Here is a 15,007-nt window from a genome sequence, read left to right on the forward strand (position 1 = left end):
GATAATAACTTCTAAAATTGTTCTTTTCCAATGCACCCTGCTAAAGAGTAAAAAAATCTGTAGCTCTGCACATATTACTTATTTCACCAAAAATAACCATTTTCAAAGAATGTTATCAAGGTTGCCCAACGAAGACCTCAAAACTTAGGATTTAACTGCTTTGTACATTATTGCCTTCATTACCTGAACCCAGTGTGTCCTAAACTCATCCTCTCGGATTTCTTTATTCCAGCAATTCGCACCCCATCTTCCAATAACCCCATCAAGCTCTTCCTCTTGCCCCAACATTTGCTGTTCTCTCCAGCTCTCATCTTTTTATGCCTCTCCATTGTTTCCTCCTACCTCCTCATACACTAGGGCTTTTCAAACATCAGACTCCTGTTCAGACCCAGGCGATAAGTAAAATTTGGCAAGACCTTCCTATGGTCTTGGTACCTGATGTTTTGCCTGACATCCTGCATTTTAATCATTCTCCTAGCCCCTTGTGGAGCTAGGGCACATCACCACTGTATCTGCTGCTGAAAGTGGTGTGTGGTACCACAGAGGCCTTGGGGAAGGTACAGCCAGCACAGTTACCTGCTGAGTAATAAAAGTACCTAACAGACCTCAGTAAAAATTAACAGACCTCAGTAAAATTACTCAATGAGCCTCAGCAAAAGTAAATGCATCTCTGTGAAATTAGCCAGCAGACTTTAGTAAAAATTAGCAGGCCTTGGTGAAATTACCCAATGGACTTCATAAAAACTAATTAGGGAGCCCTACTGAACTTGGTGGTGCTGATGCAACTTTGGCTCTGTTTTAGGTTCCCTCCCTTTGTTTCTCCTACAGTATGAGGTAAGCAGACATCCCACCAAGGTGGAAACTGTGGTACAGGTGCATAGTGGTGTGGAAACACGGTTAGAGGAATCATGTAACCTGCATCAGTTAGAACAACCTCATTGATATGGATTACTGTTGGCCAATTACCATGCTGGATAATTTTGTCTGTACTTTGGTTTACTTCTATAATACTGGGAGAGCATCCTCCATACCAGTCACAAACTGCTCAAGACTCAGAAAAGGCCATTTCTAAGTCTCTGACTGAAAGCACTGGCAGCTTTTTATAGTTTCAGTACAACAGCAATCACACAGCGATAGTTACCTTGTACCATACCACATCTGGCTCTTGATTGGCTGTTTTGTAATCCTCAATATCAGGACAGGAGATTGTCTTTCTCTTAGTGACTTCTGATTTTTCCAGATATCTGATCTTGCTGTTGTAGCAAAGCCCGGATTCATTCTCAGCTACCGTCAAGGACATGGACACCTTCATGCAATAAGTTGAGTTTCTGCAGGGACAGAAAGATGTTTCCATTTATCTTACTTCCTTTTTACCATGTTTCTTTCAGCACCATAAGTTTCTTCATTAAGCTCTCATCTTCATGAACACTTCGGGGACACATTCAAATGCTGACTGTCATATCATGCATTTCCAGCACCAACAAAGTACTAGAAGATGTAAAGACTCATTCCTGGTTTACTGTGAAGAACTCTGTAGTAAGTAGGCTGACAAGAGATCTAACCCAGCGTGGCAGCTCTTACAAGCTTGTAAGTCCACAAGCACTGAGACCTATTGCCATCTTTAATGTGTAGGTCAGGATGTATTGATTCATCATACTCCTGCTTCCTATACATGCTACAGACACTCCTCTCCCTCCTCCTCGCCCACCTTCAGGAGATGTCACTGCAGTATGCAGTACTTCATGACTGAGAAGAAGGCTTATACTGTCCTGTGCTATACGTTAAAGCACATCATGGAGAAAGAATTCCTCCCTCTGAAGGAAATGCCAAATACGATCCTAGAGCATACAATATGCAGGAAGTCAGACTGTGTGGTTACACTGACACATTTTGGCCTTAAAATACTGAAAAATATAATCCCTTAGCTCTTAAAACCACTATGTATTCTATCACCAGAGAACCCTGATAGAGTTAAATTCAGAAGACTCTATTGTGAGCGGTCCAAATCCAGATTTTCTTAGTCTTCTCAATATCAGGGTATAATAAATACAATCAACCCAGCTTCCATGCCTCACAATCATGAAAACAGGGTTAAATTAAAATCCTCTCAGACTCACATCTCTAACAGAGTTACCAGAGACACAATAAAAGCTCAAATTGATATTTGTCATGGTGTTACTGTAACGCATTTACACTTTGCACAGGATTGTTGCAACCCAAACTGTCAGCTTCTGGTCTTCATTAGGTGTGATGGTGAACAGAGACCTTTAAAAGCAAACTACAAAGTACAAGCGACAGTATAATGAAGCTCTTCCTCCCATCATGCATCATTTTCTCATTTTAATTGACTGTGCTACAACCAAAAAAGTCTGGAGTAAAACTGACATGCTGGGTGGTTTCTCCCATCAAAGGGAGTTGAGGCGAGCTCTTGCAGAAGGTATTACCACTTCGCTACTGCTTCTTCTGCAGCAGCTCTGTTGCAATTAGGTTTAGCTGAGGTAAGAGGATGCCACTGCAGACAAAAATTGCCCCATGCATCTGGAAAAGGATCTGCCAGTCAAACCTAGACACTAATGATACTGGATGCTTACTCCCTCCAATTAAACTCATGACAATGCTTTTAATTGAAAATAAAACCCAACATACTCCCTAACAAATCTTTCTGATACATCATTTCAGCAACAACATGTCACCCTGTCAAGGGAGTGTAGTTAGGAAGAAAATAAAAAGGTCTGTAGGGACACTTCATCACGACTCTAAGCTTCATGCTAAACAAATGCTGACAAAACACGGCACAAATGGCTTCTTGTCAAAGGTGAGCCATGAGCACATATTTGTAGAAGAGAAGGTGAGGAGGCTTCTGAGGCAATCCTCAGAAACCTCCAATTTTCAGCATCATCAGAGTTACAAATCCAACAGAACCGCGCAAAACACTGGGTTCCTGATGCAGGTCCCGACATGGCCTTCTGCGGTGTTACAGCAGGCCTATTACTCCCATTTTTAAAAGGAAAACTGAGGCACAGAGAGATACAAGGAGAGCAGGACAGGTTACAGAGCTGAAGTCACCTGCCAAATTTCAGATTAGCACTAGATCAACTCTTTTGCCTTCCCACTGTCCACGGGAACACCGCATGCCAGTCTCAGTGGATACTGCAGGAAAGACTGAATTTGCCAGACGCCTCCTTCCCACTCCCTCCTGTTCAAAGTGTCACGTGTACATTAATGTAATGAAATCAGTGGATATTTTCCCTGTCCCCCATCTTCAACGGGAAAGGCTCTCTTTGCACTCTGCCATGTTCTGCTTCAGTTGAGAGCCTATTAAAAAGTCACATCTTCACAAACTACATAAATCACATTATAGTACCTGAAACAAAAGTTCCTTGGACTAAAAAAGTCATTTTAGGGGGGCTTTTCAGAAATACTTATGTGATTTAGGGAATACAAGTCAACTTTCCCGCAAACTACTCACTTTTGAAAAGCGTAGCCTTTTTTGTAGGAAGAAAGCAAGCATATTTGGAAAATATCAGTGCTTTGTAATAGAGCACCAAAAATCCACAAAATATGGATAAAATCACTCTGCATAGTCAATAGTGCTCTGCAATTACTATTTATTAACTTTCCTGAATGACTACGGGTATTACTGAGTGCAAATCAGGTCACATGCTCTCAGTCCTAATGATCCAGGCCAACCAAGAATAATGCCTTTGAATAGCTGTTCATTACTCGGTGTTATTTAATAGCACTGTATTTTCTGCTAACAATCTTGCATTATTTAGATTGTATTTTGAACAGTGCTGGAGGCTAGTTCTATTTAAAAATGCTTCCTGGAACCACATCCTAAAAATGTAGTATCCTTTTCATTAGTTACAATTAGAACTGAGTAGAATTGAGAAAACTAAGTGCCTTGCGAGCACCGTCACTTTTGTTCACACTCCATGACCGGGACAATAAATCCATTCAGGTTCATGATGAAGAAAGTCCTCATGAAGCCAACAGCAAGAGACTTGAAAGCTTTCTGAATGCTCCTTCACCAGCCACTTGCATTAGCTGTACTGCTAGCAATTCAAAAAGGGTAACTTCTGCAATTGCATGAAATCTACTGTCTGAAGCCACAGCCTTCCTTTAATCCACTCAGTTACCTTTCAGACACATGCAAAATGATAAAAGCAGTTTGGTCAAGCTCACTGTTTTTCTCAGCTTTGAAGCAGAAACCTGGGAGCCTCTGGTTACAGAAGACTTGAGCCATTCCTCTTTGAATTTGGCTAAGACAGTATGGATTTCATCAATCAGTCCTCTGCACAGGTGGTGAGTCTGTGGTTAGCTTTTCTTGGAGACTCCCATGGTTACCACTTTTCTATCAGTTGAGGTGAAGTGGAAAGAGCTTCCTAAAAAGATATACTCTCTGTGTTTTAACCAGGCGATTTCCATGGTATTTGCCTTACGGTCATCCTGCCTTGCATTCGAGAGTATTTGAGATCCACCACTCACCTCCTTCATGGAGGGATCCCTACATTCATTTTACGTGGGGATTTGTAGATGAAACAATGAATTTTCCTACACAGCAAGAAACTTGTAATTTGAACTGGAATTTGGAGAAATATACGCCTTTCGTTTCACTGATGCATGGGAACAGGCCCTCTTCCCCTCTCGCGTGACCTGTGGCATAACAGGATCTCTAGAAGGTGACAGCTTGAGTAAGAAGTCAGGAAGAGGATAGCAGAGCAGTTGCTAGCCACCACTGCATTCTGTAACACCCATGGAAGCAGACAGGAAAATCATGGCGCAGGCCACCTCGCAGGTCGCTGGGGTCAGACTCATCTCCGGATGCTCTAGGAAGCCCATACAGCTGCTGCGCTAGGACTGATCTAGCTCTTCCTTTCCAATGGCTTTCAGGACCTCCATGTCCTCAAGGGCTCTCCTCAATGAGCTGCATTTGAATTGTTTGTGGTATGGATCCTTTTTCTTTTTGGTAAGGATGTGTACATTGGCTGGCATGAATCCTACATTCATTGCTTTCCTCTTCTGCTTTTAAGAGCGAACAAATGGCCTATTACTCAGAATCATAAAATGGAGGCCTCACTTTTGTTTTCAATCTATGGTCAAGGAGCTTGGCAGGGGGAGGTCACTGCTCCCAGCAGTTTGGAGACTGGCAGGAAAGGTTTATATGACCACATTTAATGAGGGAGGCTGGAACACACAAAGAACAACAGGACCAACAAAACTAAGCAACTTGGATTTGCTATCATAGCTGATGAGGGAAATGAACAAAAAGGAAATATCTTCCAGGTAGACAGGGAAGATGCTGGAAGGTCTGTGGTAGTGATCTCAGCATTACTGGAATAGGAAAGAAGAGCTGCACATAAATAGAGAGTACTGGTGACTACATGCAGCCCAAACAAACCAAGACCTGGCAGACTGCAGACAAGCTACATGTAAAGCAAATAAGCCCATGAGTTTGAAAGTGGGTCTTTTAATGATTTTTCTTTTCTGAAAGGGTTCCAAACCATTCATGCTCCAGGAAAGTCAACTTCCAACGGTGTCAGTTTCTATAAGAGGTAGCGGTGGTCATATGGGGAATAGCAAGAAGGAAGAAAAGAAAGAATCACTCTGCAGTTCAGAGAAAAAAATTTATATTTTCATACCAAAACTAAGATTTGTAATTCCCTATTTCAAGGGACTAGTGCAAAACTGGGCCTACTCTCTGGAGTGGATATGTGAAGAAGGATTTAGCTTTGCCACAGTTCAAAAAGCAGTTTTCCTTTGTTCTGGTGGCAAGGCATTTGTAATCCCCAGGCCACCTAAAACTGGCTCTGAACCACAAATTGAAACCAATTCAGAAACCAACAGAAAAAGAGAGGCAAAACCAAGGGAGTTTAACAGGTCTCAAAACAAAATCAAGCAAAATTGTGAGTTTGGCTTGACTTCGAAGCAAAGATGAGAGGGGAAAAAAGAAGGAAACGGAGAAAGGGATAAGAAGGAAATCTGAAATTGAAGTTGCAATCCCAAAATAATTTTTCATCTAGTTTTGGATTCAACACAATTTATCAGCCCTAAGGCTGAAACAAATGAGAGGAAAGATTCATGACTCTGACAAAACTTTTTTTCTTTGTCATTTGTGGTTCTATCTGTAAGGGTGGTTTGTTAGAGGAGCCAAGTAAAAGAATTCTGCATCCAGCATGCAAGGAACCTCCCCTCCCACCCCCCATTTATTGACTTTCTTATAAAGAGAAGGAGGAAGGAGGAGGCAAAGTGGTTGAGTATTTTATATCTACTAGTTTGAAAAACACCCCACAATTTGAACTGCATACTTCCCACAATTTGAACTGCACACTTATACATGAGGATTTGCAGTGTTTTTCCCTTGTGTTTTCACTAGCATGCAGGTTCAGTTTTCAATAGGTGTTCATTTCTTTAATTACATTAAAGTTGTAAGACTACAACATGATGGTAGATCCAAAAGCTGGGAAGAGTATTTATCAAAGGTGTGCTCAGGAAAACCCAGCTCAGCCTTAGATCTCTCCCAACTGACCTAAACATTGCCTGCTTGTTTTAATGAGTTTTTCTTTGGCTTACTGAAACACTGACTGCAGGAATGCAGAAGTCAACCCTTACATTCATCTTTGCTGGTGCTGAATTAAAGATATAACAGGAACAACAACGCCAATCATCTTTGCCCATTTCAAGGTCCAGAGAAATTAATCCACTGCCAACTGCTATAGGAATGTACTTCTGTTATCAGCTTTCAGACCCAATCCAGCAGTTGGTTGTTTTCCTCTCCTTTCATAAGAGTTTCATAGATTCATTCCAGTCTAAATTTCACACTTCATATAATCACTGCCAAGCAGTTTCATGAGTATCTGAGGTTGTTTCACCCCATTCTATGGGGTCATGGTTGGGTGATCTGTTTAAAGAAAAAATGAGTGATTTTATTATCAGTGTTGTTTCAGATCACACAGACACAGCATCTTTCCTCCAAACAAGTTAATTATTACTTATCTGCCCAGGTTTCACTCAGGTTCCTCTGTGACTACTGCTGCTGCCTGTTTTTAGTCATTGTCTGGAAGAGGTCAAACTCTCACACATGATACAGATCATTTTGAGAGGTTAAAAATCATAGCTACATTCAAAATTTTTGGATTACCCTGTCTGCTGCATTCTTTTCTTCTGATCAATTTGTCAAATGAAAGGGCAATATCTGAAGAAGAGCAATTCAACAGATGGTTGATATGACTGCAGCTGCTTACTGAACTATAAGCCACAAAGCACAGTGAGGCTGTGCCTCCACTGCTGTGTTACCTGGGCTTGGTGCAACCCCAAACACTCCTGTCTTGTAGCTTGCTTGCTTGCTTTTACAACTGTAAATCTAAACCCAACTCCTACGTATGGTGAGAAAAAATCCTAATCCCACATTATCTTTCCTTTAATGTCTGACTGGCTTTCAAGATCCTACTAGTAAAAGAAAACAGCATCACAAAAGTAGGATCTCAGAAAATTAAGCGTGGGATGCTAAAGCAGTACCACTTCATAAATCCACTGTTCTTTCACTACTATTACTTTCTCTGAGCCTCTAATAGAGACTTGTTTTGTGAATCCAGATGGAGGTGCCATTTAAGTCCCCATTCGTTCAAGTAGAAAAAGTATTTGTGCTGAGCTAACCCATGATTCTTTAAGAACTTTTAGTCCTACTGCATTTCTTTCTGCCTAAGATTTAATCGCCACACAAGATTCACTGGAAACAAAATTACAATTTCAGCTTGAATAAAACACACTAGATGTCCCTTGGAGCCCATGTTTTAAAATGAAGAAAGGTTATGCCATCACTATTCAAAAGAAACAACTGAGCAAAGTCACTGAAAGATAACTTTTAAAAGATTCACATTAATGATAGCTTGAAAAACGTAGCTAGGGATGTCTCCTCAGATTAACCATCAGGAACATAGTTCTCACCACAGGCACTTAAAAGCAAAACTTGTATTCCTCACTGTGTGCTTATCCCTTTTAGGGAGTCTTCAGGCTTCCCAGATACTAGGACAAATCGGAAAATATGTTTGGAACCAGCAGTTGGGCAGAATTTCTCACAGTTGGGTCTATCTGACCAAGGCCTAGATAGTTTGAACTCAAAGTTGGATTTCAGCTAACATCTGCGTTAAAGAGGGAAAAGCCACACAGAAATGTCAGAACGTGCCTAGCACAGTCCGTGATACAGTCCATGACAACAAGGACCTGGTTTGAAAATTCAGGGATAATCTCTAGTACCATGTTTCTTAACTCCCTCTGAGAAGAGTTTGAAACAGTCTGAAACAGTCTGAACAGTCTGAAACAGGCAAGAACAAGCCTGGTTTGCACATGGGAAGGGGCAGCAGGAGCTATTTTTTTCCTGGTTGTCTCCACATACACAAGCACTGGTCCTGCTGATCTTTGCATCTGGACAAAAACAGTCAAAAAACAACCAAATCACCAGACAACCATTCCAAGAGGGACTAATCAGGGAAGGAAGAAAAAACTCCTAGCTCGAGTTGAATCACGCAGTTTAACAGTGCTCCTTGTCCTTTTTAAAGCCTCCAAAAATGTTAGTTAATACAAGTAAGTATATGAAAATAAAATATAGAACATAGAAAAATGCAGAAGTCAAAAGAACACCAAACTATCTCAGTATATCACACCAAAGTTCATAGAGTTCATAGAGCTGGCCTCTGCCAGCTTTCACACACCCTGTTCCAGCTGAAGGACTCCTGTAATTGGCTGAGTTTGCTCTGAGGGAAAATTTCTTTCTCAGCCTTAAGTATCAGAAGGCAGCAAGTTGCCCTGAAGTTTGCTACTTCAACTGACTAAGCTCTTTTCATTTATTTTTTAATAATTTTCTATTAGAACTCTGGATATTACTGTTAAATTATACTGTCTCACTGAAAAGCCCCATTACAAATTACATAAATCTAAGGCTCATGGACAACTGCTCCAAGGAAAGTATTAAGAAATTCTCTTCCAATAATTTTCTATGTGCAATACCCTGTTTCTGAGACCATTTAACATTTTCCTCCTTTATTTCTTCATTCTCCTTTGTTTCTTCCAGCCCACGCGGTGAGTGAATCAGTGTATCTGCTCCTCCTTGCTTTTTTTTTTATCAGACACCTAGCAAGCAAAACAGAAGTTCCATTCAGGAGGCCCATTAGATTTGTCTGCATTGCTAAACCTCCCTGATTTTGTTGCCTCAAGGAATAAAGCCTGCGGAGTATATTCTTCTTCATGTGTACAAGCCCTATTTATATAGGCAAGAAGAGAAAGAAAGGCCCCCCCAGTTTGTTTATGGGCAATTGAGCACATAAAACAACAGATCTGTTATTATCTGATAGGGCAAGAGCAGAATGTTCTCACAACTAAACCCCGACGTGAGTGCTGCTATGCTGATCTGCGGAGACAGCCGATGGAGTCCTGAAGATGAGTCTTCCTGGTTGTGACTTACCTAAAGTGCCAGAAAAGAAAAAATTATCCTTGGAGATCACTCACCAAAGAACAATTTAATTCCCTTTGGCTCTGTCACCTTGTACTTTGGGTGTGAGGGATCTCCTTAGGCAGCCTTGTACAAGCTCTGGGCCTTTCATCTGTGCATTCCTGAGGGATGTATGATGCCATCAGTGGACACGCTGCATTGCAGCTGGCTTTTGATGTGGGTTTCAGCAGGAGCGGTACCAGGGTAAGAACATTGCCCTCCTCCAACCATCACTGGGGCAGAGCAGGGGAACGAAACTTCCTGATGGGCTGGAAAGGAGAGGGCTGAATGACATCTCGGCATCAGAGCTCTTGAAGACAGAGATGGCTGCATAAGGAAGCAGTCGCTCCACTTTGCATCCTCTTTTCCAAGGCCGGTATGAAACCCACCATAGGAAGCGCTTCTTCCATGAGGAATCAGTGAAGCCGAGCCCAAGCGTTAATGACACGGTACAGCATGTACCCACACTACACAACAGTCCATTGGGACTAGGCAATAACGGCAGTCAGTCTTAACGGTGCCTAAAGCCGTGATCTTACTACTAAGAAAACTCAAGGATTCAGTGTTCTCCTTCTTGTGCATGCCACCACAACAGGGAATCTCTGATGCTCTCCAGCTGCACAGCAACACAGCCATTTCTGCTTGAAGCCCTGACTGTCCCTACAGCTTTCATCAACTGTAAACACTGGCCTTCAGAAAGGCAGAGGATGGATATTTTCCCCTTCAAAGCCTTAGAGAAGGAGGGTGAGTGAGCACAAACCTACATACCACCAGGGAAGAGAAACAAATCTTTTTTTTTTTCTCCTCTCTGTAAGTGTAGGTGTCAAAAGAACAGATAGAACTGATTTTTCTCAATAAAACAATATAATCAAAATGATTTGCAGAAGGACCATCAGTTTTTACACGATTTTAAACAGAAAAGTAGAAATATTCTGATCCTACTTTCCCTTCCATTTTGATAATGCCAAAGCATTATATCTCAGTAAGTTAAATTATATCATGAATCATATTGATTTTATATTGTATCTGCTCTAATACTGTATTTAAATCTTGACTACTATATATTGCAGAAATTTTGTTTAGACAGAATTTGTCACTTTCAACGCGGGAAAAGAACCTATAGCATTGATCAGCAGAGCCTGGGAAGACTAAGCCATGTCGAGCCCATGCCTTTGTAAAAAGTGGGAAACCCACCTGGCTTCTACCAACATGCCTGGGATGCTACAGCAGTGAAAGCCAATCAAATTCCATCTTCCAAGCCTGAGAGCTAACTATGAGATGTGCAATCCAGCAGCTACTCAGACACGCTCCTCTCGGACATCTGATAATCAAGGACACTAGGACACTAGAAAGGATCTTTATACCTTTTCAGAGTAAGTTTGCGGAAAAAAGCACTTGCCAATGAAGTACATGGAAGGAGATACTGCATGATTAAACTGGAATTACAACACCATTTTCAAAGGGATTTAAGATACAAAGCCACCTTTGCCATGAACAGTTGAGTACTGGATAAATCCAAAGTGCCTGAACATTACACATTCTGCGACAAGAAGATATTGATACCAATGAAGTGAATGATCATATTAAAATGCATATTGTAAGAACCATGAGATTTAAGAGGTAGCTGCAGAGAAACTGACCTTACACTGTGCATTTTCACAGTGTGATGTAGTTCAACTTTCCTGTTTGGTCTTAAAGATTTGAAATAACTTTTCTTTCCTATCGTTTGGCAGCCAGACTTTCAATGGTCAGAAAAAATAGATGCAGCTTTTCCTGGGAAGACTGGCCCATACCGCAGCCCTGGTTGTAGGCATTTGAAACAAGTCCTTCAGCTCCTTCTAACATCCACTGAACCAAGAGCACAAAGGCTATGCTGCAAATGAAGTTTTACTGACAGCCCCTCTAGGCTGTCTGAATCTCATTTTGATTTCCTGATCATGTGCTCCACAGGCACTCAGAAGCCTGAAGGCTTAAAATCCACTATCAGTCTATTTTATTATTGCTCAGAAAGTAATATTGCAATATTTCACTGATGGCCCGACGAAAGCTTTATTCTTCTGTGCGTGCACATAACAATGCTGCTCTGCATTAAGAACTGTACAGATAGTGACAAAGTAAGGCAGAAAGGATGAAGAGATTTCCTAACTTGATTTGTTGGTGGTTCTCTGGCATCAAATGCTGGTATTAAAGATCTGCAGGCTTATTTCCTCATACGTATTCAAGGAGCCCTCACCCCCTTGTCGCTCTGCATTCTGTGCCTAAGTCTGGCAGTCAGTCTAGGGACCACAAACATGAACCTTCTCCTTTCTTTGCACCCCTCCAGGACCAAACTTCTTATCCTCCTGACTCACATTATGAGAACTGAATTATTTTATTTCACCAAGGATTCATTAAGAGCAAATACGCACTATTTTTACCACATTCTTACTGCTCTTGCTGGTAAAGCATTTACTGCAGTTCAGTTTATTTTGGAGCTGGGCCCAGTTAGGAGAAAAGACTTCAGGTGTAGTACCTTGCTGACGACAAAGGTGCTGCTAAACTTTCATGAGATTTCTTCCCCAGGTCACCTTCTCTTCTTTCGTCATCGTAAGAAGATCTAAGTAGGCCCGGTTCTTGTTCCCTCTCTAAAACACTGAGGTACATAACACAGAAAAACAAACTTATTTTTTTCAGAGAGTAAAAGCAACACGTGATCTGGCAACTGAACTTCTTGCACACCCAGAACTTTGAGGCCATCCTATGCATTTAGATCAATTTTAGCTTCCGTGTTTGGTTTTGGTGCTCTCATCTCTGAAATCTTTTCAATCCAGTGTGCTGATGTGAAAAATCCCTGAAAAATGAACCTCTGTAATGAAAATGTTGACAATTTTAACTAAGCGTACCACTGGTGGGCACTGGAAGATTAATGGCATATCCAGGGACTGTACTCCAAAGAGGCCTCCAGGATGCAGCATTTGCATATTGTACCATAAAATCGTGATACAAATGTCCCAGCACTTATCTGGCAACTATAATGAAACACACATCTATCTGTCAATCAAAACCCCTTTTGGATGTCACTGGATCTTGCTACTGTAATATCTCTGATCTGGCACAAAAAAAGGCATCTGTGAACAATCCAGTCCCATGGAATTCACACAGATTTCCTAACATACCTGAAGTTCACCCTCATTTAATTCTTTGCAGAATCAGGATCCCATAACACATCACAGACACGTTGAAGCATCTCACTGTCAGCTCAATGTCAAAATGTATTGTGAGAAAAGGGAAGTAAGCTTTAATGCAACAATAAATGTAAGCAGTGTGTATTCCCCCCACTACATACACACATACCCATGTAAAAACTGGTTAATAAAGAACAGGCAACATTTAAAATTATGACATCAGAAATTTTTTGCCTGAAGAAGCAACCTCTTTTATAAATGCTACTCTGGTATTAATTTTATTCAATATTATGTGTTCATTTACAAAACAGACATTATGACTACTAAAATGACACTTCCGCATAAGAAATAATTCACTGGCACACTTAATTTTTACTCATCTCTAAATCACTGTCCTATCAGCCTTTCCTTCACTTGCTCTTGGTGTCCTTCTCAAGCACCTTCTGCAAAATTCCTTCAAACTGCCTCGAAGACACTCATGCCATGACCCTACAAGCACCCAGCAGCAGCTAGAAAATCAAGCTTCTTGAAAACCAGTGGTTTTATTCGAACTCTGAAGAACCTTTTCAGCAAATAGGATATTCACTGAAAAGTGCAATTACCGTTTTCCCAATACAATTTTCATGTTTGCCAAGTTGTTTTGATTAGGGCAAAAGGTAACAAGTTGGGGGAGACTGAATTAACATTAGTGTTGCTATTACCAATGTCATCCTTTATATAGCATTTGGTAAAAACCCTTGGTGTTCAATTCCTTTCTTCTGTCAGAGAAGATCTCCCCAGATCAAGACTACATCCTTCCTTGCACATAAAGAGCCATAAACTCTTCTGGGAAAGGGACCTCTCATCCCCACATAGTCTGTTTAGCCTAAAGAAAATAATGTTTTCTGAGGCAGAGAGGGGAGCGCAGATCTACCTTCCAATGGGAGTTCTCACCACCACGTTCAAGCATCTCACTCCCCTGCTCCCTTTCTCTTAGACAAGTAAAAATTTCAGACAAGAGACCCGAAATGGTTGTTACTGTACAGCCTGGCCACAGGGGCACACAAGGTAGTGTCACCCCTCAGGCCAAGGCTTCCCACATCCTCCTTAAGCAGTCACAAAGTCACCAATTTACATCTACATTTCTTTCAATTTTCTCTAAAAGAAGCAAAATACAATTTTGGGGGTTGTTTTGGCATGAAAAAAATGAAAATTTTGAAATTTATCTTGAGCCAAACACATTTTTCTCCCCAATTTTTTTTCATTCAACTACTAAACCAGAAGAACCAATTATGCATGTGCAGTCCTAAACCCAGTGTCGCATACCAATGGACACAGTCATCTCTTCGTTTCCACTGCATTGAGTTCTTTCTACTAGTCTCTATTCATTCAGTTTACAAAATAAAGCATTTCTAACGGAAATTGTCAATGTTTCTAGAAAATGAAATCATATTCTCGAATTACTGCTATCATCTGTGACCTTCTAATTCTCACAAAGCAGGTGATCCTGGTTAATGACTAAAACGCAAACATCTGTTTACCAAAAAAACCTGGATAAATAACAGTGAAATTTCACAGTTAGTGGTGTGGATAGTCCACCACAGAAGTGCGATTATATATCAGAACATTATATCTAACCCAATTTTAATGAAATTAAAATAAATTAATATTGCTATTCCCTCAGCTATTTTAAGCCACCTATAATTTTATAAACAATAACAGCAAGGATACATTACCAAATTTTTGGAAGAAAAAATAAATAGATTCAAGGAAGAAATGTGGTCTTTTACATGTCATTACAATATATAATATTCTGCACTCCCACATAAATCTGAAAAAGGCAAAAATATCTGTAATTATATAAGAAAGTTTTAGGCTAAGCAGCAAAACCGCATAACTGACAGAGAAGATGATATTGCTGTGTAATGCCTTCCAAAGAGCATTTCATATAGTTTTAATCTGAAAATGAGGAGAATGCATGAATTATTTAAGAAATTGCCCATTTGTTACCAAAACTACTTTGTCATGTAAATGAGCAAAGGGTTTTGAAATTTCTCAGATAAAAGTATGTCCCAGAATTTGATCCAAGATCAATTCTTCATTGTTCACACAGGATTTGCACAAAAATTTCCAAGCGTATTGGCCTAGTAACTTGATTATCACGACAGCTACTTTTTATGAAAAATGTGCAGCTCTCCTGAAACATATAAATCACTATCTTCCCATAACATTTCAAAATCATGGAATTCACATTACACCAAACCTGTAACAGAACAGCCAATAAGGACATAATAAACTTCAAAGGCTACCTCAGAGACTTAAAAGTTTGGCAGATTCATCTGATATTCAGCTTGGATGTTGGTCCACAGCACAAACA

At 40.5% G+C, this 15,007-nt stretch overlaps 1 protein-coding gene across 2 annotated transcripts in view; it reads right to left on the minus strand.

Annotated features, from left to right (window-relative positions):
- IL1RAPL2 (interleukin 1 receptor accessory protein like 2) overlaps positions 1-15,007 on the minus strand; it is a 405,544-nt gene that overhangs the window by 181,902 nt on the left and 208,635 nt on the right. For both annotated transcript variants that reach the window (XM_013946318.2, XM_067304228.1), the window contains one exon: positions 1,142-1,328. In XM_013946318.2, coding sequence (XP_013801772.1) covers positions 1,142-1,328 — 187 coding nt within the window. The remainder of the gene's footprint in view (positions 1-1,141; positions 1,329-15,007) is intronic.

The sequence above is a fragment of the Apteryx mantelli genome, chromosome 13 (genome assembly GCF_036417845.1).
Source record: "Apteryx mantelli isolate bAptMan1 chromosome 13, bAptMan1.hap1, whole genome shotgun sequence".
Taxonomy (NCBI): Eukaryota; Metazoa; Chordata; class Aves; order Apterygiformes; family Apterygidae; genus Apteryx; species Apteryx mantelli.